At 41.9% G+C, this 25,078-nt stretch overlaps 1 protein-coding gene across 3 annotated transcripts in view; it reads right to left on the bottom strand.

Moving 5' to 3' along the window:
- MINDY4B (MINDY family member 4B) overlaps positions 1–25,078 on the bottom strand; it is a 1,400,689-nt gene that overhangs the window by 428,332 nt on the left and 947,279 nt on the right. For all 3 annotated transcript variants that reach the window (XM_044070561.1, XM_044070562.1, XM_044070563.1), the window contains one exon: positions 10,309–10,381. In XM_044070561.1, coding sequence (XP_043926496.1) covers positions 10,309–10,381 — 73 coding nt within the window. The remainder of the gene's footprint in view (positions 1–10,308; positions 10,382–25,078) is intronic.

Here is a 25,078-nt window from a genome sequence, read left to right as displayed (position 1 = left end):
TTGTCCTTGCACTGTAGTGTCATTCTGGGTGATGGCAGGATGCTACTCAGGGCTAGGGTCATACCGGCCTGGGCTACAAGATCAGAGAGCTCCTCCATGTCTCTTTTCATGTAGTCCAGGGAGGTACATCTCAGGTCATTCACACCAACATGGACAATGACAGAGTCATATTTCTACTTGTTGTGGAGTGACCTGAGTGCATGCGTTATGTGGCAGATCCTGGCACCTGACAGGCAGCTGACAGTAACTTTTTCCTTTTTTAGCCTGGTGAGTGGAACATCAGTGTGCCTGACTATAGAGTCACCTATGACTAGAGTGTTGGGTATGTTATGCCTTATGGGCTGTAGTTGAGTGGCACACTGAGTATGTGGGCTATGTGTCATTTGGGTTGTGTTGGGGGGTGGAGGTTGCTTGCATTTCTGCTTTGGAGGTCTCTGTTGTTTGGGCAGATTTGCACTGAGAGCCTCCATGAATGTAGCTGTGTGTTTTGTGGTTCTGTGTGTGTGTTTTGGTGATGTAGGTTTTGAGGGACTATGTGATGAGTGTGGTGCGGTGCAAGTGTTTACCTTCTCCTCTTGACTGTCTAGGCCAGTCTTGGTGAAGAGAGCTTTTCTTCCAGTTTGGCTATATAAGTGCATCTCTCACAGGTCGTAGTGTTGGGTGGTAGGAGGAGAGGGTTGTCTGTGTACATGAGGCAATTGCTGCATTGTCCCAAGATGCCCAGATTCATCAGGTAGACAGGAGAAAACACGAGGAGCTGACCTTTAGACATGTCTGAATAGATGCTTATTTATTAAGTACTAAAAACTGTTTTCCTCTAGACAAGTAAGAAAAGTTGAGTGCTGTAGTAATTTGTAACTTATTTAGTGCTTACAATGAGTTCTGAACAAGTGCTGAGATCAAAGAAACAGATGAGTGCTAAAACTAAAAAGCTGGCTAGTTGCAAGGGAAATTTTGAAGAACAGACTTTATGGCTCCAGGAATAGTTTAACCCCAGTTAAGTGGGGGGGGGGCTTAGGAGCTCACAAACAGTCCTAGACTCAGTAAATCCATATCTGACCTGCCACAGGAAAGGGGGGAAGCAAGCTGAAATTTTTTTTTCCAGTAAAGTGGAAATGGAGAAAGCTGGAACAGAAGTTAACTCAACGTTAAGAATCTGAGTGGGTTAGCCTTCACAAATGTTCTCTATTAGATTGAGTGAACTAAATACACTAGACTGGGAGGAGTGTCACAGATCAAATATACAGTATGGGCGGGCAACTGCAAAGCCACCAAGTATAAGAACACACAACACTAGGGAGGGTGGGTGGGAAAAATTACAGCTCCTAGCTGTAGCCACTAAATGAAAGTTTTAAACAGATCAAAGAGCAGACTCGAGAATGCTTTTAACTGTAACAGACAAAAATGCACAGAAAAGTTCGGATAGAGCACTCACAAACAGAAAATACAACTCTCAGAATGAAAAAGCAGTTTACAGTTAAGTTAAATTACAGTTCCTATCTGTAGCCACTAAATGAAAGTTTTAAACAGATCAAGGAGCAGACTCGAGAATGCTTTTAACTGTAACAGACAAAAATGCACAGAAAAGTTCGGATAGAGCACTCACAAACAGAAAACACAACTCTCAGTATGAAAAAGCAGTTTACAGTTAAGTAATGTTAAAACAGTATAAAACAGTACATAAATGAAGTGAAACAATAAAAAAAGCTTTATAACAGTGCAAAAATATAGTAGATCAACTGTATAGCACAATTATAAGCATTTCAGAAGTGCAGATCAGTGAAATAAATGTAAGAAATAACTTAGCCTGCTCTTGGAATCTTAAGGAATTTCCACTTATGCAGTGCAATCCAGAGCCTGACAATACAAGCAGAACCTTTATAAGACACAGGGTTTACATAGCAGTAAGAATGGAGGAGTTGGAAGATCAGATTACTACTCAACCCCTGCTGTTACCCAATCACTCGTACAACAGAAAGTCAGGAGGCCTTGTTACTCTCAATAATAATGAAGACAATCAGCAGAAAATGGCTGCCAGAAACACAGGAAACTCAAATAAAACTTCCAACCTAGACAACAGGCCTCTATCAAAATTATGCCACCTGAGCAGAACACAGAAACCTCACTTTAAAAGCATAGAAAGAACACCCACAAAGAGAAAATACAAGTCTCAGTATGAAAAAGCAGTTTACAATTTAGTAATTTAAATAAAAAAAACAATTATAGTAATACACACTATTACAGTTCCTAGCTGTAGCCACTAAATGAAAGTTTTAAACAGATCAAGGAGCAGACTCGAGAATGCTTTTAACGTAACAGACAAAAATGCACAGAAAAGTTCAGATAGAGCACTCACAAACAGAAAATACAACTCTCAGTATGAAAAAGCAGTTTACAGTTAAGTAATGTTAAAACAGTATAAAACAGTACACAAATGCAGTGAAACAATAAAAAAGCTTTATAACAGTGCAAAAATATAGTAGATCAACTGTATAGCACAATTATAAGCGAAACTCAAACAAAACTACCAGCCTAGACAACAGGCCTCTATCAAGATTATGCCACCTGAGCAGAACACAGAAACCTCACTTTAAAAGCATAGAAAGAACACCCACAAAGAGAAAATACAAGTCTCAGTATGAAAAAGAAGTTTACAATTTACTAATTTAAATTAAAAAAAATTATAGTAATGCACACTATTACAGTTCCTAGCTGTAGCCACTAAATGAAAGTTTTAAACAGATCAAGGGGCAGACTTGAGAATGCTTTTAACTGTAACAGACAAAAGTGCACAGAAAAGTTCAGATAGAACACTCACAAACAGAAAATACAACTCTCAGTATTGAAAAGCAGTTTACAGTTAAGTAATGTTAAAACAGTATAAAACAGTACACAAATGCAGTGAAACAATAAAAAAAAGCTTTATAACAGTGCAAAAATATAGTAGATCAACTGTATAGCACAATTATAGGCATTTCAGAAGTGCAGTTCAGTGAAATAAGTGTAAGAAATAACTTAGCCTGCTCTTGGAATCTTAAGGAATTTCCACTTATGCAATGCAATCCAGAGCCCATATATATGCCACCTAACATTAGTATACAGGAGCAAAAAAAAATGGATTTTCAGTGCAGTAATAAATACTCATAAAAAATAATTATTGATGGCATGAGACTGGAAATTGTTCACCACTATGGGTGATATCAGCGCTGGTCTCAGAAGCCTTGGTATAACCCCAGAAGGTAGGTTTTCAGTTTGAATGTGGAAACCTTTGGACTCAGTGATATGGTAAAATTTTTACAAGGGTCTTGTTATTTAACATGTTACTCTGCAAAATATAATACTTTGTCCAGGTTAGACAGGGTATATTTTACTCAAAAGCATGAATACCTACTAGAGTGGGTTCAGGACAACTTGAGTTCTGTAAGTGAGCAGGTCGTATTCACCCATTTTCTATGTTGCAATGAAACAGAAGTCAATACTTGAGTCTCAGAGAAACTGATCCAGTGAAATATGCATGATACATACATACATACATAGATGTATACTGGGTTTACTCCTGTTTAGCGAAAACACAGTTTTTCAAACAACAGAAAACCGAACACACTTTAGCGAAAGTGAACTTAAAAGTACATTTTCGCAAACACCAGTTCACTGAAGCATGGTACAGTGGGAATAAGGAAATATACCCTTTTCCCCACTGTAGTGTGATGTTGGAGTTAGTATATATAAGCAGCGGGGGGTGGGGGGTGCAGCCCCCCACTTGGGGGGGCAGGGGGCTTTCCCCCCTGCAAAAGCGTGTTTCTAGTGTGTATTTTCTTTTCCCCGATTCTGTGAATCAGTGTTTGCGAAAATGCACTTTTGTTTAAGTGCACGTTCGCTAAAGTGGAGTCAGCTTTCTGTTCTTTGAAAAACTGTGTTTTCGATGAACAGAAGAATACATATATATATATATATATATATATATATATATATATATATATATATATCTAGGATGCCGAAATCCAAACGGCCAGACATACTTATGTGAAAGTGCTTTTCACCTAAGAAGCACTTTCACATAAGTATGACTGTTGCCGAGGCTGTACTACAGTGCGGGTAAGGGAAATTTCCTTTTTCCTCACTGTAGTGTGGTCTTGGAGGAAGAATATTAAAGTAGGGTGATGCTGGGGGCACAGCCCCCCCACATGGAGGGTGTAGGGTGGGAATGTAGTGTTTGTTTTTCTGTAATACGCTTTAATGAAAGCGCTTTTTCGATAAAAGCACTTTCATTAAAGTGTGTTCGTTTTTTATGGATTTGGACGTTTGCACAGTCGAGCAAACGTCCTAGATCCACACATATATATATATATATATATATATATATATATATATATATATGTGTGTGTGTGTGTGTGTGTGTGTGTATTTGATACATAAGTTATCATGTCCTGCAGGATTAACAAATTAGTTAGTTCCCTAAGCCTACAGATCAGGCAAATTATTCCATTTACCTATTTTGCCCTCTGATATTTAGATCACAGTATAATGTTTGTCATTATTCTTATTCATCATCCATCCAGTGCTGTCAAATCATATCTGATTCCTATAATGACCCCACAAACAGATTATAATAATTGCCTAAATTTATTCAGTAGTCCTTTAGGTAATTTGCATATTTTAATAGTGTATATTATGGGCAATTTCTAGTGCAGGTTCTACTTTTTCTTTTTTTTTTTTTTTTTTTTTATTTGTTTGAGCATAAGTTAATTTATTTTTTGCAAGTTTCAGAATTTGTCCCAGGCTCAATGGCTTCCTCTTTCCAGAATCCACATTCTTCCTTCTGGGTGATAGCCAAACTCACTAAGCAGGGTTGCAGCCCTGCAGCCCATCATTCCCTGACTGAAGACTCTACAGAGTCCATTCATTCCAGATGATATGGAGTGGCCAGTCTGCCAGTCCTGCGGAATCTTCCCTCGTAAAGCTAACTCCTTTACATATGCAACTTATGCGCTCCACTGTTACTGCCTGCATGAGGGTACATGCATGCTTCCACACAGCAGCGGCCTTAGGTCAACTGGTGCCCTAGGCAAAAGGGCTCCATGGCACCCCCCACCACACTACCTGGTGCCCCCATCCTGGTCTAACTACATCAAATAAATACTAGAAAAGTGCCCCTGCTAGACCGGCGCCCTAGGCGGCTGCCTAGTTGGCCTATGCCTAAGGCCGGCTATGCTTCCACAGACTCCAACCCCCTCCTTATGTAGTGCATAAATGTGCAGTGTGGGTTACTAGTCTGGGTCCCATGGGTGACATACTGATATTCCTGTTGGTGTTACCAGTATAGCAGGCCGTGCTGCCTCCTTCACCCCTAGGATGGCAATTCACGGCTGGCTACTCACTTCCATCCTCCCCACCAATACCCTCCAGCCTTCATGGCGCTATTTGAAAATGAAAAAGTCTAGACTGTAGTTATGGCTTGGTCTCCCCGCACCACAAGGCCTGGCCAAGTGTTACTTGATTTGTATTTCAGTAGTGCAGTAAGGGTAATATTAGGATTTGTTGCTTTTGCGGTTTTGTTATGCTTTTTCGTTAGTTTAGATTGTTAGAATCAGGCTGGTTTATAAGGGATTACAATTTTCCAGCTGGCTAATTACAGTCATTATTTTATTTTATATTCTTTTGGTTTTGATTTTCATTCTAATATGAAAAAAATAGATATTGATTTAGGTATTTGATCTGCTGTGGCGACCCGTAACGGGAGCAGCCGAAAGAAGAAGATTATTTTTGGAGGGAGATGGATTTTGTATGTGCACTGTTTTGTGCCTCTTTTTTATTTTATTTATTTATTTTTTTGTAAATTAGTGTTTGAACATTTGTCTTAGATTTTACATGAGTAATTTTAAAGACAAAAGATAGTGTGGTTTGTGTGTGTCTATATTTTGCTTGTGTATTGACTAAACTTTTAGTATAATTTCAGCAAGTGACATAGATATGCCAGATTTATGGTACTTCTACCAGCTTTGATGAAGATCCACAAGTGTGGATAAACTGTTTATGATACATCAAGAGTGTAGACAAACAAAAATATTTACACTGTGCAACAGATACATTTTTTCATCACACTCTTCATCTGGGATCCATTGTTGAAATAAAGATGTGTGTGTGTGTGTGTGTGTGTGTGTGTGTGTGTGTGTGTGTGTGTGTGTGTGTGTGTGTGTGTGTGTGTGTAAAACATTTATCTCTGCCATAGCAATTTATGTAAGAAAGAATAGCAGTTAAAAAGTATACCAGGGAAATGAATCCGAAACATTCTCTGGGATTCAGAAAGAACCCCACCATGATTGTTAAGAGTTGCAGTCAAAAGATAATATTCTCATGATCATGGAAAACTTGATTCCGAGAAATGTTAGTCACAATGAGGAAAGACCTCACTAGCAGATAATCTGCATGTTTCTGAAACTCCTCTAATTACCACAAATGCATATCAGTACTTTCCTGAGGTAAGCACCTCAGGCAGCACATGCATCACATTTGTGCTGGTACCAGTGTCGTACTAGTTACTTATAAAAGTAGTAAGTTACTATTACTAGTTACTTTTCAGTGAGAGTAATATATTACTATTACTAGTTACAAACTAAAGTAACACATTACTTTTACATAAGTATAGTTTATCAATTATAATATTGAGATTTACTCACACAAGTAAGCACATGCATATAAGAGTATTATTAAAGTTGTATACACAATATTACAATCACGATGAATATCATGTAACAGTTGAAAATCTCCAGCAGACTAGTCTTTATAGTTGGGCGATTCAGTGGTGCAGCAGTTAGCATTGTCACCTTATAGCAAGAGGTTCTCCAGTTCGATTCTTGGCTGGGGTGCCTTCTGTGTGGAGTTTACATGTCCTCCCTGTGTTTGCATGGGTTTTCTTCCTTCTGAGGAAGGCTGGGTGCTGGGCTGGCAACATGACACTGTAAAACTCTACTGCCACTTGTTCTGCAGATGGATGATCCATTGTGGTGACCACTAATGGGAGCAGCCAAAATGAGAAAAAGAAGAAGACGACTAGTCTTTATAGCTAGAGAGTCACAAATAATAATTAAACCAAACCATACACAGCCAGCAGCACAATACCTATAAAAACCTATCACATTTGTCTATTTTCAGCACCTAAAAATCAAAACCTGAAAAGAATTTTAAATAGACCATAAAAAATTATCAAGATAGAAGGTGATTGATCATAGATCCGCCCAAAGAGTCCAGTATGGTGCAGTGGGTTAGGGTGTCGGGTATTAAACTGAGGAGTGGTGAGTTCGATTCCGATTGATGGTGATATGGAGAAGCAAGGCCATTTATTATATGACAAGGTAAGCATATGATCTCTAGCAGGCTAGAATTGTCCCAGTGTTAGGGAGTGTTTTAGTGCATTTATATCACGCTATCGAAAGATGAAAATAGCGAACGCTATTTCATCAAACCTAAAATATCTAAACCACAAAATATCGAACATTCAGAACAGCAATTTTTTTTCCCATGGAAAAAATTCGCTATTCCAAAACACATACACACAACACAAGCACACCGCAAAAACAGCAATCCACACACATACACTTAAAATCCTACATCTAACCCTACACTAAACTGTACATACACTACTATCTATCCACTTACCTTAACCCAGTCCCTAACACTAAGGTCCATCACTATCGCACACTCACCTAACCCGCGCCCTAACCCTAACTCACTTAACCCGCCCCAACCCTAAAAAGTCTATCATTATCGCACACTCACCTGACACGCACCCTAACCCTAACTCACTTAACCCACCCCTAACCTTAACGTCCACACAGTCGCACACTTACCTGAACCCGACCCGTAACGTTCCACCACATCGCCGAAAATAGCGAAGCCACAGAAACGGCCAACCGAATTCTTTCCCTAGGAAAAAATTTGGTGTTCTGCAGCTTCGCTAATTTTAGCGTTCACTGAATAGGGGTCGATATTAGAACATTCGAAGTTTTAAAACTTCGATGTTCTGATATAGACCCGTTTTAGTGGGTGAGAGTTCCACAGTACCAGGGCAGGACTGGAGTCTGGTTGTCATTAGCTTTCACCTCCTTGCAATGCTAAAACATGAAGTAAATTTTGCTCCAGATTAATTCTAAAAATGTATTATGAATGCTACATGCTATGAGTTGGGCCAACATTATGTTGTAATTTTTTATCCAAATTGCCCCTTCAAAAACTCTATTACCTCCTAACATCTGATTTCTATCCATACTATCCAGAGCCTTCAGAAATTTTCCATCACTCTTTAGGGGGCAATATCACCCACATTGAGGACCACTGGTTTAAGCAAAAGTAACTCAAAAGTAACGCACATATGTTACTAGTTAGTAAAAAAGTAATATATTACTATTACTTTGTTACTATTTTAAAAAAGTAACTAGTTCTATTACTAGTTACTAAAAATTGTAATATATTACAGTGATATATTACATATTGTATTATATTACTCTCATCACTGGCTGGTACGTACTCCAAAACAGACACACACACACACACACATACACACACACACACACACACACACACACACACACACACACACACACACACACACACACACACACACACACACACACACACACACACACACACACCTTGCATTTGTAAATCACAGATCCTTACAGTCAGTCAGTCAGTCAGTAATGGCAAACATTAGAATTTCATTCTTCACAGGACAACACTTTACTAAGGAGCTGAGTTGTGTACAGAAGTAGAAGGTCTGAAGAATGTTGTGGCTTATTTTTTTAAATCTCTGATATCTAATGTGATCTCTCCTACTGAAAGTCATGGGTGAACATGAACTTTTGACCATGCCCCATAATACAGCTGGCCAAGTTAACTTATGCAGCCCAGTGATTGTCTGAATTGCTCAGCTGCATAAATGCCAGGAAAGACCACTTGACTAATTAGCAGAGGCTGCTCCCCTGGAATAACTCATTAATATTTGCGGTAGGTCACAGAGATCATAGCCCACCACAGTGCTGCGCCTCTTCATGTTACAGAGCAGTGGTAAGGCTGTCTCTGGATCAGAAGTGGTTAACACAAGGGGTAAACATTTTACCCCTTTATGGTAACTTTTTTGAATTTTCCCCACTAACTTCTCAACACACACACATTTGAAATAATAGAATACATTGCAGTGTTAATTACTGTGGAATAAAATTAAGGAAATTAAAGTGTGAAAAGCAATAAAAGTAAAACATATTCCTGAGCTTATATTCCTGAGCTCAGTACTTACCCATGCACAGTCTAGGACATCTGTTTTTCTTCTGTGAAATGTCATTGCTTGCTGTGGGTTAATACTCAGTACCCATGAACTACCACATAGGCGGTAGCTCACTAAACACTGAAAGTGTGATAAGAGACCTTAGAAAACAGGTGGACAGTAGTCTCTCCTTTAATAGCCACAGTAGTCAGGAAATCCTTTTACATGGCTCACCTCATCACAAAAGGGTTCTCTTCTAGAAATAAGGAGGTCATTGCTCCTCTCTAGTCAGCCCTCATCAGACCCATTATAGACTACAATGCCCCGTTTGGCATGTATCTCACAAGACACCTACAGCAATTGGAAAGGCCACAGAAATACCTCACAAAAAGAATTACTGGCCTCAAATGGATGCCACACGCAGATCGTCTCAAAAACCTCCAGCTGTACTCCGTCGCATATCGCCTACTCAGAGGTGATCACTGCCTAACATACAAAGCTATGTCAAACCCAGAGCTGTTAGACATGCTACACTTAAAGAAATCACAATCTCTCCGAACCACATTCACCAGGGACCTAAACCTTGTCAACACAATAAACAGAACATGCTGGAGGGATAGATTCCTGTCCCACAGATTTCCCATACTCTGGAACAAACTACCCATTCATGTCAAGCAAAGCTCCTCATTAGCCCTCTTTAAGAAAAATCCTGACGACTGGATGGGAAATAGAAAATTCACCCTGGGGATCACTTCTGTGGCACTGCTTGACAGGGGTACAGGAAAGTAATTTTCTTGGGTGACGAATGCCAGGAAACCTTTTTGGCTAGGTTTATATAGGCCCCAGGGCCGATAGCCTAGTACCTACCTATGAACCTAATCAGGTAGACTGTACTATACCAGATTCATTTTCAAACACAGTGTGAAAAGTTACACTTTACTCGACAGAAGTACAGCATGCTCTCATAAACATATTCTTTTTTTTTCAATTTGCTAGTGTAAAAATTGACTTTTGACTTTGCAAATATACGTGTAACATCAGAAACATACCTGTCTGCAAGTAAAATTTCCAAGATTTAGTTTTAACAAATGAGGTACTGTACAACCAAAATCTTCTTGGAGCCTGAAAAGAAATCAACAATATTTAGAAAAAAAAGGTCACCAACCACAGCTAAGTTTGAATTATATAACTGTGAATTTTGTACTTCGGTGTCATGATATGTTATGAAATGCTGGTAATGATCTTGAATCTTAGCTGACAAAACAAGCCTTTCATTCAAGCCTTTGCCTCAGCATAATATCCCATGCCTTTCAAATAGCCCTTTTGCCCAAAACCATGCTGTTATACCACCCATTGTTTTGACCATTTGCAGTAGCAATGTGTTTTAAAACCATAAACAAAACATTTTATTCATATGCTTTTCCTACAATAGCACTTTTCAATCCACCAAAAGCCTATCTCTGAAGCACATTTTGTTGGTATGCATACCTCAGCACTCCAACAACAGGTGCTTTGTTTTTTTGGAAGTCACTGAAAAGACATTTTCATCCTAAAGTTGTTGCAGGTACTGATATCCACTTCTGGTATTCTCCTGAACTAAAAGCAGTATATTTCATTTGTTTTGGAGTATTTCCCAGTTGGAAAATGCTGCACACTTGGATATATATTAAATAACTAGTCATTTTTTTAATTTAATTTTTAAGGAAAACACAAAGTCATAAAAAGTCAAAAACAGAACAAAACTAGGTAAAACTACTTTTTTCTCTGTCTTAAAAGTTTCACTTGTGCATAATAGGCACACATATATTCCCATGCAGAAAAAGGGTGCCAATGCCTTGTTTCTCCTAGTATCATGATAAGACCAAACTGAGCTATTTCTCTTATAAAAAGAAATATTTTTAAGTAGCCTTAATTAATGTACTCTGGACAGTACTAGCCTAGTGAGGTAAAGTCTGTTAACACTAATAAAGTTGGCTGCTATTACAGAAAGCATTCCTCCAACCATAATATAAAACACATTAAAAATCATTACAGCAATCAGCTACTGGCAAACAGCACTTGTAATGCATTTACCCCTTTGTATTAATGTTACCTTGGCAAAGAACTTGTAGTCAATGTAGTTAATTTCGAAAATGGTAATCCAAACAGAAGGCTGATACAAGCATTAAGGTATAAGTGCATATGAATTACCTGAAGAAAAGTACTCTGAAAGTCAGAAGAAGAGTGAAAAGGTGAAATTTGCCAGTGATGACTGACACTGAATGTTTGCTTTAGAGAACATAAAGGCATTGTGAAATCAATATTTCTGGAAGTGTTCTTGTACATTTGAGGAAATGGAAACACACATGACTGTACTATCCATATACTGGGCAGTTACAATAAATCAGCAAAGAAGCAGCTTGCAAGGTAACTTACCAAGTCAACATGCCTCTTCAATTTCATGGGCAGCCTGGTGGTTTTAATAGTAATAAAAAAACAAGCAACAAGTTGTAACAGTGGCTGGAAATTTTATGTTTAGTTACTGAATGGAGGTTAAACCTGTTGGTGTTGTCCCCTGGTAAACATATCTCATTAGAAGGCTCTACATTGAGGTGGCAGATCTGTGCTGCCTGGAAGGAATGGCAGATTTGCAGGCAAGATGGTCCAGGGTAATTCAACTCAGAGAAATATTATGGACAATATACATTATGTGATTAGCACTTCAGTGTCGGTGGTCCAGGCAGTTCTTCAGGATACTGCATGTATAAAAGAGGCTAATGCTAAGCAATAAAATACAGTTGTGTAAGTAAACTGAACATAATAGATGTTTGAATAATCATGGTTGCAGTAAACTAAGCTATATGAGTTATATCCTGGAAGAATATAACAGCTGGCCAGTTTCCAAAGCTTCAGGGAGACCTCCACATGCACAAACCATTAGTCAAGTTAAGGTAGGCTGACTAAAAGCCCATCAGAGCTTTCATGCCAACAGGCAGAGTGAGGCTAATCCCTGAAAGGACAATACTAGAAACAACAAAAAATAAAAATCCATATCCTGGCAAAAAAAAAAAAAAAAAAAACACACAAAAAAGAAGGGGGATTGAAGGAGGGAGTGGCTACAGCAGCAGTGATCATTTACTGTTATGGTAACTTTGCCTACACAACTGTACTATGTTCTTAAAATTGATCACTGCTGCAATAGCCTAAGTTATGTGGGTAAATTACCATAGCTTACAAATTTTGGGCAGTAGAAGTAGAAGAGTTCAGGAGCCCCTGGTGAATGGTCCTAGCAAAGCCTAAAGGAATCAAGCTTATAGTGCTTTGCAAAAGTATGTACATGGGACCAAGTTGCTGTTTCTAGAATGCTTCTAGAATCCAGTTCTTTCCAAAAAGTCACAGATGGAGCCAATGTCCTAGTAGAGTGAGTCCTGGCCCTGATTGGAATAGTTTTATTGTGCTGTTAGACAGTCATTTGGAAATAGTTGACTTTGATATAGGTAGTCCCTTCTTACCTTCACAAGAAGTGAACAACTGATCAGAAGATCTGAAAGATTTAGTTCTGTCAAGATAAGTACCACAGTTGTCTGTGAACAGCCAAGGTATGGAGTATCCTTAATCCCTCATTTTTAAAAACAATTTTTTTACCTGAGCATTTCCAGCCTTTTGGCCTATGCCTTTGATGTAACTTAACCTTCAGTGTCGTTGGTTAGTGGTGTTGGTGGTCTGCTGGATGTTAGCTTCTTTACCTGTTTGAGAGTTTAAAATGGGTCAGTAGACTCTCAGTCACAGCATCATGTTAAAGAAGGAAATCTCAGAGTCGCGATTGTAGTACGAGGGTGCTCTTTATTTCAGTCAGATAAGCATTGCTCCAAACTTACTGATTAATAACTGTTAGACAAAGGGTATTTAATTGTTTTGGATCTGAGTGTTCTCACTTTCCCTTTCCCATAGGACAGCCAGGTTCGGCACATCTTGCTGAGGTGATGGGGAATGTGGTTTAGGTAGGATCGGTCCTGATGCCAAAAGTTCATATTACATGATAGTATTACATTTTAATGTATAAAATAAAAACATGTAAGCGATGTCAGGTTAAACATAAATAGATGTTATTATAAGTCTCTCTTATTCCTGCTTAAAGCTTATTTTGCTTCTAAATTCTTTCTCATCATTCTCCATCAAACTCCTCCTTTAAAGCCTCCACATTCTGGGATGAAAAAGCCCTAGGCTCAGAACAAGATCCACAGGGCACACGACTCAATATGACATTATCCAGAATTCTTCAACTCTATTTTTCATATCACTCAGACTGAGTACTTTGGACTTGGTTTACCCATCAACCCCAAGAACACTCTGATAACTATTTCACATTGAAGCTCCACCAAAGAGAACCGAGCAAGTCCCCTAATACCCTAACCATGAGGCGTAAGACAATCTAGAAACCAGCATTAACTTATCTAAAAAGACAACCATCCTTGCTGTAATCAGTTTAAGGGACCTGGCTTTCCTCAACTTTCTCTGACATCACAGGTCCGTTTTCTGATTAAGATAGGGTATCCAACCTGGTGCTTATGGTAGGTCCCAAGATGGAGAAGGATCTTTGAGCTGTGGCATTAGTAACAAAATCCCCTTCAAGAAGGCTTTGCAAAGCTTGTTTGAGATTAGAAACAAATTATCATCACCAGTGTGAAAAACAGAGATAGTTGCCAACTGTACTTTGATAGTAGAGGCTGCTGCCCCATTTTCAAAAAGATGAGATAAAAATTCTAAAATGGAGTGAATAGGGTCAGTGTAAGGGTCTAAATCACATTGTTGAGACCAGATTACAAATCTCCTCCATTTGCTCCTATACAGTTTTTGAGTAGATAGTTTATGGGATGATATCAAAATATGATGCACTGGGGAGGAGGAGCATAGGTTGTCTGGCTATAAATGGAATTGGAGGAACCAAGCCATCAGCTTGAGGTTGGGAACAGTGGGATGAATCATTCCTGTTGGGTGTGACAGGAGGTCTGGAGTAGGTTCCACAACCCATGGTTCTTCCCAAAGGTGAGGCCAAAGAAAGAGGAACCAGAGTTGTCAAGGCCAAAAGGGTGCAATAAGGATTATTGTTCTCTTCAACCTGTTTACTTTTTGGAGAAATTTGGGAGTCAAAGGGGTTGGGGAAAAGACACAGGAGACTAGGAAGCCAATCATGAGTCACAGCATCCCTCTGGGATGACCTGGTTGGGGAGATCAGGGCAAAGTAGCTGCTGCATTTGTTGTTCAGGGAGGATGAAAAGAGGTTGCAGCAGGGTTGGCCTCATTTGTGGAAAATTTCTTCCACTACTTCCTGGTTGAAGGACCACTCATGAGGCATGAGAATGGACCTGCTCAACTTGTCCGCAATCACGTTGTATTTTCCCGGAATGTGTGTTGCTATAAGAAAGCGTTTGGATGAGTTTGCCTATTGCCACACTCTGAGGGCTTCTTGACACAGGGGGTATGATCTGGTACTCCCCTTGCTTTTTATGTACCAGACCACAGCCATGTTTGTCTGACTGAATCTCCACTGTCTCCAGAGAAAGAGCAACCTGAAAGGCCTGCAATACTAGGAGCACTACCCTAATCTCTAAGATGTTTATTTGTAAATTGGCCTTGTTGGAAGATCAGGTGCCTTGAATGGTCATTCCTAAATAATGCTCCCCCACCCTATCGGGGATAGCATCCATGGTCACTGTGGCCTGAGGTTGAGGGGGAAGAAAGGATCAACCTTACATTATCTGATCTGAATAAATAAACCATGATAGAGGTGTCCGTGACATTTATCTGATAAGACATTGGTTGATGGATAATTGACCATTGTACTGCCAGAAGCCACTGTAGTATTCGCATGTGGAATCTCGCTAGCTGTACCAAGAATATAGCAGCTGTCATTGAGCCTAAAGCTCATAGGACATGACAGGCGGCTATCCTTCTGTTCTGAAGTAGTGTTTGTGTCTGGCATCTGATCGTTAGTACTCTGGATTGTGGTAGTCCCGCAGTCATCCTATTTGCATTCAAAATTGCTCCTATGAATTCCAGTGTTTGAACACGTTCAAACTGAGATTTTTTGTAATTCATTGCTATGCCTAGAACTGTACAAATTTGAATAACTGAATCCCTTTCCTGAATAAGTAGATGCCTGGTGGGGGGCGGAAATGAGCCAGTTGTCCAAGTAAGTAAACACCCAGAATCCTTGTCATGTCAAGTTAGCCACTACCACTGCCATGCACTTGGTGAACATCCTGGAGGCTGTGGTAAGACCAAAGAGCAGTGCTCTGAATTGGAAATGACTGGCTCCCAGCTGGAAGTGCAAATACCTTCTGGACTGCCTGTCTATTTTTATGTGGTAGTACGCATCCTAAAGGTCTATGGAGCACATCCAGTTGTCCTGTTCCAAGAAAGAAAGTATTGACTGTACTGTGACCATTTGGAACTTGTGACATTGTAACTGTTTGGTTAAATCTGCTGATATCCAGAACTGGTCTCCAATCCCTAATTTTCTTTGGAATTAAAAAGAACCTTAAGTAAGTAAGTTCTGAATCCTCTTTGATCTGGTGGAACCTCTTGGATGACTCTTTTGTCCAGCAGCTTCTGAATTCGAATAACTGTCTGATCCCTTTGACTGGGTGGAACATCTGGGATTCTTCTGTTGGGAGGAAGGTCTTGAGAAAATGGAATTAGGAATACTCTGGAGATTATCCTCTGCACCCATAAATCATTTGTTATTTATAGCTAGGCTCTTCAGTTCATGGATAGTTGACCCCCTATTGCCTACAGAGACAGGCAATCAGGCCTCCATTCAGGAGAGCTGGAAAGTTCTCCCAACTAATGGTTCTCTAGTGCCTTGGTTCTGTGGGTCTCCTCTGCCACACAGGAGGTGTCTTCCAGAATTGTATCCCCCCTGCCTCTGGGGGAACTCTCTCCACATGTCTTGGTAGGACCCCTGTGACTTTTTGAACCACATTTTGCCACCCCCTCTCTGAACCTTAGGGCATGGTCTCTGGGGGGCAGAAAAACATATGCCCACAGCAGAAAGGGTCTTATCCTCCTTCTCACACCTGGATAGTGTTTCTTTAACCTTGGGGTTGAAAAGAGATGTTCCATCAAATGGAGCATCGATGATAGAACACTTAAAAGGCTCCACAAAGGTGCATCCAGGCATGCCTTTTCATTGATATGCTGGAACCCACCTCTTTACTCATTCCTTTAACTATATGAGTGATCAGCCTCATGGAAGAGTTAGCTATAGAATGTAAGGTTGCCAGCTAGGAAGCTACTTTCTTCTGAACTCCATCAGCTATGGCTCCTTCAAGGGTATCTGAAAGCTCCTTGATCAGATCTCTTTGTAACCTAGTAAAGTGGGAAAGGTAATTCAGTGACCCTAAGGCAAGGTCACTGAAGAAAAGACTCACTTCCCGTATCGATCCATCATCCTGGAATCCTTAAGTGGAGGATGGATAGTGGAACTTTCTTCCGATAGTTCCTTTTTAGTAGCTGCTGGCCCCACCATGGCATCTACTGCAATGCTTGATGTCCAGGAAGTTGGCTCAATGGAGTCTGTGCTCTCTCATGCTCACCAAGAGATCAAATCTATGAGCTCATCAGCAGGCACAGTGACCCAGGAGTTAGATGGTCAGGAACCGCAGGCCACCAGGTACACCAACTCCTCAGGAGAAGGATTGATGGACTGATAGCAATAGAAAAATAGAAAAAAATAGGAAAAAATAGAAAGAAATAGGAAAAAAGGAGATAATGATCTGGTTAGGAAGGGGGATGGAACTCTTGACAGCACTGGGTCCACCAAAGGGGAGTACTGAGTCCTTGGTAGTGACATTACAGGTCTTAAAGAGCTGGATATCAGATCTTAGTGCAGCATCTCTGACCTAGCTGGATCACAGAGGCTTGGTGCCTAAGGAGCCAGATCGGAGAATGAATCACTCAGAGCTGAAGGTCCCAAACAAGCTATGGAGGGTTTAGAAGATTTGGTCTCAGCTTTGAGAAGTCAGATGGAATTGAGGAAGGTCTCTTCTCTCTATCACCAGACTTAGAGGCAGAAGAGGCCTGGCTTGATTGAGCCAACCTAGGCTTTACTGAAGATTTTGAGGGACCACCAGAAATGGCCTCATCACAAAAAGAAGGCAATAATCCCCTAACAATAAGTTTATTCTTCCATTCAACCAGGGCTAAGTGGTTGAAGCAATGACATATTGCACAGTCTTCCTGGAGATGAAGTGGGCCCGGGCAGTAAACACACAGAGAATGTGAGTCACTATAAGGTATTTTGTGACTGCACTCAGTACATTTGTTGAAACCCATGGGCTTATCTTGATTGTCAGCCATGGCAACAGCACAGAAAGGCTGTGAGCACCAAAGTACTTGCCCCCCCCCACACACACACACACACACGCACACACACACACAAGTATGAGGGGAAAAAAATAAGGATAGGAAAGGCTAGAGGAAGATTTGTTTTAAGAGTTAGGGTATGAGAAAGGAGACAGGCTACTAATGATAGTAGCATAGATACAGCTAGGGTATAATGGAGGGAAAGGGAAGGAAAAGTAACCTAATAAAAAACAAATCATTACTGTGGAAAAAAGATGTTAAAAAGACAAAAAAGGGATAGAAAATAAATGCCTACTATAAGCAGAAAAGGAGCTAAGAAAAATTTGAAAACTCTAGTGATATCACCTGAAAAATCCAAGAACTAACGGTAGACCATGTCTTTCACGAAGCAGCAAATGAGATCTGAGGTAACAGGGAGACGTGCATTGTGGGTAAGAGGAGGTGTCCAAGAGCTTTTTGGTTGCCATGAGCTTAGTAACGGCCAATGGTCTGGATCCAAACCCATATGTGAGGATAAAATGAAAAATGTACAATATCAGATTATATATTACATTTGCCTAAAATTTCTGTTTGTTCTCTATTTTGTTCTCTATTTAAAATTGCATTCCATAAATATATTACAGTTCATAATTTTGCTGTCCTCAATTTAAGTACACTATTTACAGAAACATGTTCATTGAGTCCTGGATTCACAGTGGCATTCAACCTAAGCTAAAAGACCAGCTCTCTATATTCCAATAGGCTCTCCCACTTTCCTCCTCTTTTATTAATGAAAACTGTGTCAGTTACCCCAAACTTAAATTTTAACTTGCTCAAAGTCAAACAGGACTTAGAGTGCTTGTATAGTGCATTCTTTGTATTTTCTTTACTTATGTCCAAGAGGTGTTCATATAGTCTTTTTTTTACAGTGGGCGCTCAGTTTTCCCAACAACTAAAACTAACCCCACCACAACCTATGAAAGGATCATATGGGACACCCCCACCTCCACACCAAATGGCATTCAAACAAATAACTATCACAGTTTCCTAAACAATGACCATAATTTTTTCCTTTATGTTAACTTGAAACTTCTCAAGAAAATAGGCAGATCCTCCCAAAAATACTTAAAGCTATAGATGAGTTTTCTGAAATCTCTAACTATAATTTAAATCTAAACAAATCCCACATATTTTTCATGAATCTTATAGGTCATAAGGAATTTTACTTTCCCATGAGTGAGATCAAGATAAGTTACCAGATAAAATACCTAGGAAAAATAAGTTATGTACCTACCATAACGTTCCATGTTAGTTGTTTCCTCTCGCCTTCTTTCTTGCTGGTTGGGTTCGGAGCCAATCCTCGGCTCCGACTCGGCCATCTTCTAAAGCTCGAGAGCTACATACTGGCTCGAGGCCTCCCATATCCCATGATGCCTGGCGCTAGAAACCCAGATCTCATTTGGTAAGACTAACAGCAGACAAAATAATGAAGGAATCCTATCCTATCATACATAAACCCAACTATAGAGACTACCAGGTAGAGTGGGATAGCCAGAGAAGGCTCAGCCAGTGTAAATCCATAGAGAAACTCTTCTCGGTCTAGTAGAATAGGGGGATGGAGGGTGGGACACAAGAAAGAAGGCGAGAGGAGACAACTAACATGGAACGTTATGGTAAGTACATAACTTCTTTATGTTAAGTTGCCTATCTCGTCTTTATTCTTGTTGGCTGGGACAGTGTCCCTAGCACCTAATATCCTGGGTGGCTCAGTGAAACAGACTCTTCAGAACAGTGGAACCAAAATCAGCTCTGCTCCTGGAAACCACGTCCAACTTATAATGTGAGATGAAAGTATGAGGGTTTTCCCATGTGGCCGCTGCACAAATAGATTCCATGGGCAACCTAGCCTAGAACGTAACAGAATTGGCTAATGCTCTGGTGAAGTGGCCTTTTGGTTTAACAGGCAATTCTTTATTCCTCAGCTGATAGATAAAGGTGATGATAGAAGTCAGCTACCTAGATAAGGTTACTTTTGATACAGGAGGCCTTGTTTGCCCTCTGCATAAGAGAAGAAAAGCTGATCCGATTTTCTGAAGTCCTTAGTCCTATGCAAATAAAAGCGCAGTTGCCTGTGAACATCTAACTGATGTAACTTATATTCCCCCCTGTTGGAATGGTTGGGAAAAAACACAGGAAGGTCAATGGACTGATTCAAGTTATTCTCAGAAGAGACCTTAGGAAGGAAGGATTAGTCCTAAGAGCAACCCTGTCTTTGTGAAACACTAGGTACGGGGGACAGATACAAAGAGCCTGCAGTTCAGAAACTCTTCTCGCTGAAGTAATTGCTACCAGAAAAAGTATTTTCCAAGATAAAAACTTCAAAGAACAGGAAGCTGCAGGTTCGAAGGGGGGCAAAATTAGAGAGGCTAGAATCAAATTCAGATCCCACGGGGTGGAGGATCTCTAACCGGGGGCCTGAGCAGAGTGGTTCCTTTGAGGAAGGCCTTGCAAAGCTTATGAGACATTATACTACTTTCTGAAAGGCCAATGTGAAAATTTGAAATTGCGGCTAACTGCACTCTAATTGTAGCAGAAGCGGACCTGGTATGAAAGAGCTCCGCAAGAAATTCCAGGATGTGGTGAACAGGGGCTGAAAAGGGGTCTATACTCTTAGCCTTTTCCCAGGAAGAAAAACATTTCCACTTACTAGCGTAAGTTTTTCTAGTGGTAGACTTGTGCGATGATAAAATGATTTCACACACCGATTGGGAGATATCAGGAAGCCTGGCTAGGGTTGGAAGTGGAGCAACCAAGCTGTGAGCTTGAGAGATTGTAGGGAATGATGCAGCCCGCCCGATTGATGGATCAGGAGGTCTGGAGCTGGGTCCAGAGTCCAAGGCTGCTCGATAAGATAATGATGCAGGAACGGAAACCATATTTGTCGAGGCCAGTACGGGGCAATGAGGATCATTCTGCAACCCAATATGGTAGCTTTCTGTATCAGCTTGGGAATTAGGGGAAAAGGGGGGAATGCATACAGAAGTCCCTGAGGCCAATTGTGGACTAAAGTGTCTCTGGGGGAATGCTCTGGATGTGGAAGGAGAGAGAAGTTGCTGCACTTGCTGTTGAAGGGGGTGGCAAAGAGGTCGCAGCAAGGTTGCCCCCATTTGCAGAAGATTTGGTCCGCTACTACTTGATTCAGAGACCACTGGTGAGGCATGAGAATAGCTCTGCTCAGCCTGTCTGCTATGACGTTGGATTTCCCAGGGATATGCATTGCAGTCAGAAACCATTGGGAACAGATCGCCCACTGCCAGAGTCTGAGTGCTTCTCGACATAGGGGGTAGGACCTGGTTCCGCCCTGCTTGTTGATGTACCACACAACTGACATATTGTCCGATTGAATTGCAATTGTCCCGGTAGGAAGAGAGTCCTGAAGAGCTTGCAACGGTAAAAGCATGGCCCTCATCTCCAAGATGTTTATGTGCAGATGGTACTCTTGAAGTTGCCAGGTGCCCTGGACTGTTCTGCCCTGATAATGCCCCCCCCACCCAATTAGGGAGGCATCCGTGGTCACTGTAGCAACTGGAGGGGGAAGGACAAATGGTCTGCCCAGGGGCACTGATGAGGAGACCATCCACCATGCAAGGTGCTTTTTGCATGCTTCTGTGATGATAATCATGTGAGACATGGGAAGCTGCTGGAAGGATCATTAGGTGAAAAGAAGCCATTGGAGGATCCTCATGTGAAAACGTGCCAGAGGGACGAGTATGATTGCTGCTACCCTGAGACCCAGGGTTTGGAGGACGAACCTGGCTTGAATTCTCTTGCATTCTAACAAGACCTGGACATGCCCCCGAATGAATAACACCCTGTCTGGTGGAAGGCTGGCTGACCTGTCTTTTGTATTTAAGTTTGTGCCTATAAAGGTGATAGACTGACAAGGCGACAAAGCAGATTTTTCGAAATTTATAGTGATACCTAGTCTGGACCACGTCTGGATAGTATAGTCTCTGGCTTGCAGAAGGTGATGCCTGGTGGTAGCAGTGAGGAGCCAGTCATCTAGATACAGAAACACCTGGAATCCTTGCCGTCACAGGTGAGTGGTAACTACTGCCATACCTTTGGTGAACACCCTGGGGGCAGAGCTCTGAACTGATAATGGCTGGCTCCCAGCTGGAAGCGCAGGAATCTTCTGGAGCACCTGTCCATTTTGATGTGGTAGTACGCATCCTGAAGATCTATGGAGCACATCCAATTGTCCTGACCCAGGAAGGGTAAAATGGACTGTAGTGTGACCATCTGAAACTTCGTTCTTTGTACAGACCTGTTTAGTCTGCTGAGATCCAAAATGGGTCTCCAGCCCCCTGGTTTTTTTGGTACCAAAAAGAACCTTGAGTAAATTCTGGATCCTTGCTGGTCTGCTGGGACTTGCTGGATGGCCCTTTTTCTTAGCAGTTTTGAAACTTCCTGAACTGCTTGATCCCTTAGATTGGGTGGAACATCTGGAAGGGACTTGTTCGACAAGAAAGGAGCGCGAACAAAGGGAATTCTGTAGCCTCCGGATATAACGGACTGTACCCATTTGTCTTGTGTTATGTCTTGCCAGGCTCTTGGTTACAGCGATAATCTTCCCCCGACTGCCTCCAGAGGTGGGCAGCCGGGCAACCCTTCAAGGATGCTGGAAGGGCTTGTCAGAGAATGATTCTCTGCTGCGTTGGTTTTGCGGACACCCTCTGCCATGAGGGCAGCGTCTGTTATTGTTCCATCCTCTGCCCCTGGAGGGAAACTCACCATGTGTGTCCGGCAAGGTTCCCTGGGATTTCTGGAATCACATCTTTCCACTCTTCTGACCCTTGGGATATGGTCTAGAAGGAGTGGAAAAACTGACTCCTACAGCAGAGAGAGTCTTGCCTTCCTGCTCACGCCTGGTAAGGGTGTCCTTCACCTGTGATCCAAAGAGAGAGGAACCATCAAAGGGGGTGTTGGTGAAAGATGCTCTGAAAGTTTCCGCAAAGTTACAAAGCCGCATCCAAGTGTCTCCTTAGAGCGACGCCTGTGCCTGTGGCTCTACTCGCACCATCGGCTGCATAGGAAATGAGCCTCATGGAGGAGTTCACCACTGAATTAAGAGTCACCAGCTGGGAGGCAACCTTGGCCTGGCCCCCCCCTCAGCTGATGGATCTTGGAGGGTATCTCCAAGCTCTTTAAGAAGATCCCTCTGTAGATGGTTAAAGTGGCACAAGTAATTCAGATACTTCATGGAAAAAGTCGCTGAAGAAAACATCCGCTTCCCATATCTGTCCATTGTCCTAGACTCCTTATTAGGGGGATGGACAAATGAAGAAGTTTCAGCCAACTCCTTCTTTGTGGCTGCCGCTACCACCATGGCATCAACGGGGACACCTTTGGTCAAAAATTGCTTGTCCTGTGGTGCAGTAATGAATTTAGCTGGCCTTCTGGGGGTTGGTTCCACTGTGTCTGGAGCTGACCACGCCTTCTGTGCCACCACAGACATCAGTGGGTCAAAAGGCGGAGACACTCAGGAGGTGGACGATCGGGATCCAAACGCGTCCAGGAATACCGACTCATCCTCGGAAGGGCTTAGGGCAGTCCAGTTCCCCCTCTGCCTAAGCATCTCAAGGATGTCTGAGAAGGAGACATCTTCACAGGGGGATCTTGGGGATCCTTCCAAATCCTCTAAGTCAGTATCTGATGTGACAGACTCAGGGGAGTCAACATGCTTCCTCTTGCATTTCCTCTTATGAGGTGGCTCCTCTAAATGATCAGCGGAGGCCTCGGAAGAGGAAGATACACCTAAAGGGGTGTCCTGGGGCACTGGATCCCCATGCTTGGGGTCTGGAAGAGAGGCAGAGGCTGACGCAGGCACCATAGGGGGAGGAGCCGATGGGGTTGATCGTGGGACTGAGTCAGGGGCCAGTACCCTCCTCATCACCTCAAAGGCATCCCTACCAGAACACAGAGAGGGATCCGGTTCGGAAGAAATCAGAATCCCTCTCCACACCAAGGGGGACGGCTCTGAGGCTGATGTGGGAGCTGAGCTCACCTGAGCCGAAGCACCGAGGGGGAGAGTGGGGTCGGACAAGGGTCCGATGCCACTCACCCCCTTGGAGCCAACAAGGGAGTCCCGGTGCCAGATCCATCCAGAGATGGAACCATGGAAGTGATCGGAGCCGATGACGGAACCGAAGGAGAAGGTATCGGAGCCAACGGTTCCACGATTCGAACCCCAACGAACTCCGGCTCCAAGCTCAAAGGGTGAGTCGGAGGAGGAGGAATATCTGCAGACGTGGAAGGAGCCGACCCTTGATGAGGGGGGGCCTGGACAACATTTTAGCTAGGGCCTGCAATTTTAACAGTCTACTGACCACTCTTTCCAAGTCATGGTCCGAAAGTCTTGAGGACCGAGAAGAGTGGGATGAGTAATGACTACACTCTGATTGGAGCAGAGGTGATCTCGGAGCAGAGCGTATCGACTCCAGAGAAGGAGATCTAGACCTTTTCCGAATCTCAGAGGGCTCCGAAGAATGTATCAGAGCTGACTGGGAGGGAGGAGCATCTGTTCCAGCCGGAGCCGAGATGGAAGGCACAGGTTCACCCAACGACAGCTCCGAACTGGGAGCCGAAGGTTTAGGTGCCCTGGAAGATTTCACGGGTTGAGCCTTAGCCGGTGAATCTTGAGGTTTAAGTATACCTCTAAGGATCAACTTATTTTTGCGCTCCTGCAGGACTCTTGGACTGAATGCATGGCAAATCGAGCAAGAGACCTGCAGGTGCACGGCGCCCAGACAATAAACACAAGAAGTGTGACCATCTGTCAGAGACATCTTCTGACAGCATGAGTCACACTTCTTGAATCCGGACGGCTTAGGATCCTTGGACATCCTGAAAGAAGAAAAACCAAGGAAAAACACACACACCAAAGGGTTAAGGTAACTAACCACAACAAAAATACACTACAGTTACCAGAACCAAACTACACTACAACAACCAACAACTATAATTAACTATAGCTAAACTAACTAACAGTGGTAATAAAAGAATATATATATATATATATATATATATATATATATATATATATATATAAAGGAGATAGAGAGAAAAAAAGGTTATCCTCTAAGTTAAATGGCAACCTTTTAGAGGTAAGGTTATCCTCTAACTTAAATGGAAAACCTTAAGAGGAAAGGGAAAGAGAAAAGGGGAGGGGAACTCTCTAAATAAAAATGAGTTTCTGAAGGGAAAAGACAAGGATTCAGATACGAAAACAACTACAATACAAAGGATATATCTAAATGAGAATTTCTACTCTAAAACTAACTAGTTTTATGACAGAAAAAAAGACAATATAAAAGCTTTATACGACCTGAGCCAGTAGAGCAACCTCACAGCAGAAGCGGCAAAAGAGATCTGGGTTTCTAGCGCCAGGCATCATGGGATATGGGGAGGCCTCGAGCCAGTATGTAGCTCTCG

This window comes from Protopterus annectens, chromosome 4.part1 (assembly GCF_019279795.1).
Source record: "Protopterus annectens isolate FY-2018-M chromosome 4.part1, PAN1.0, whole genome shotgun sequence".
NCBI classification, from domain to species: Eukaryota; Metazoa; Chordata; order Ceratodontiformes; family Protopteridae; genus Protopterus; species Protopterus annectens.
Note: the sequence above shows the minus strand (reverse complement) of the source record. Positions and strands in the feature narration are given on the sequence as shown.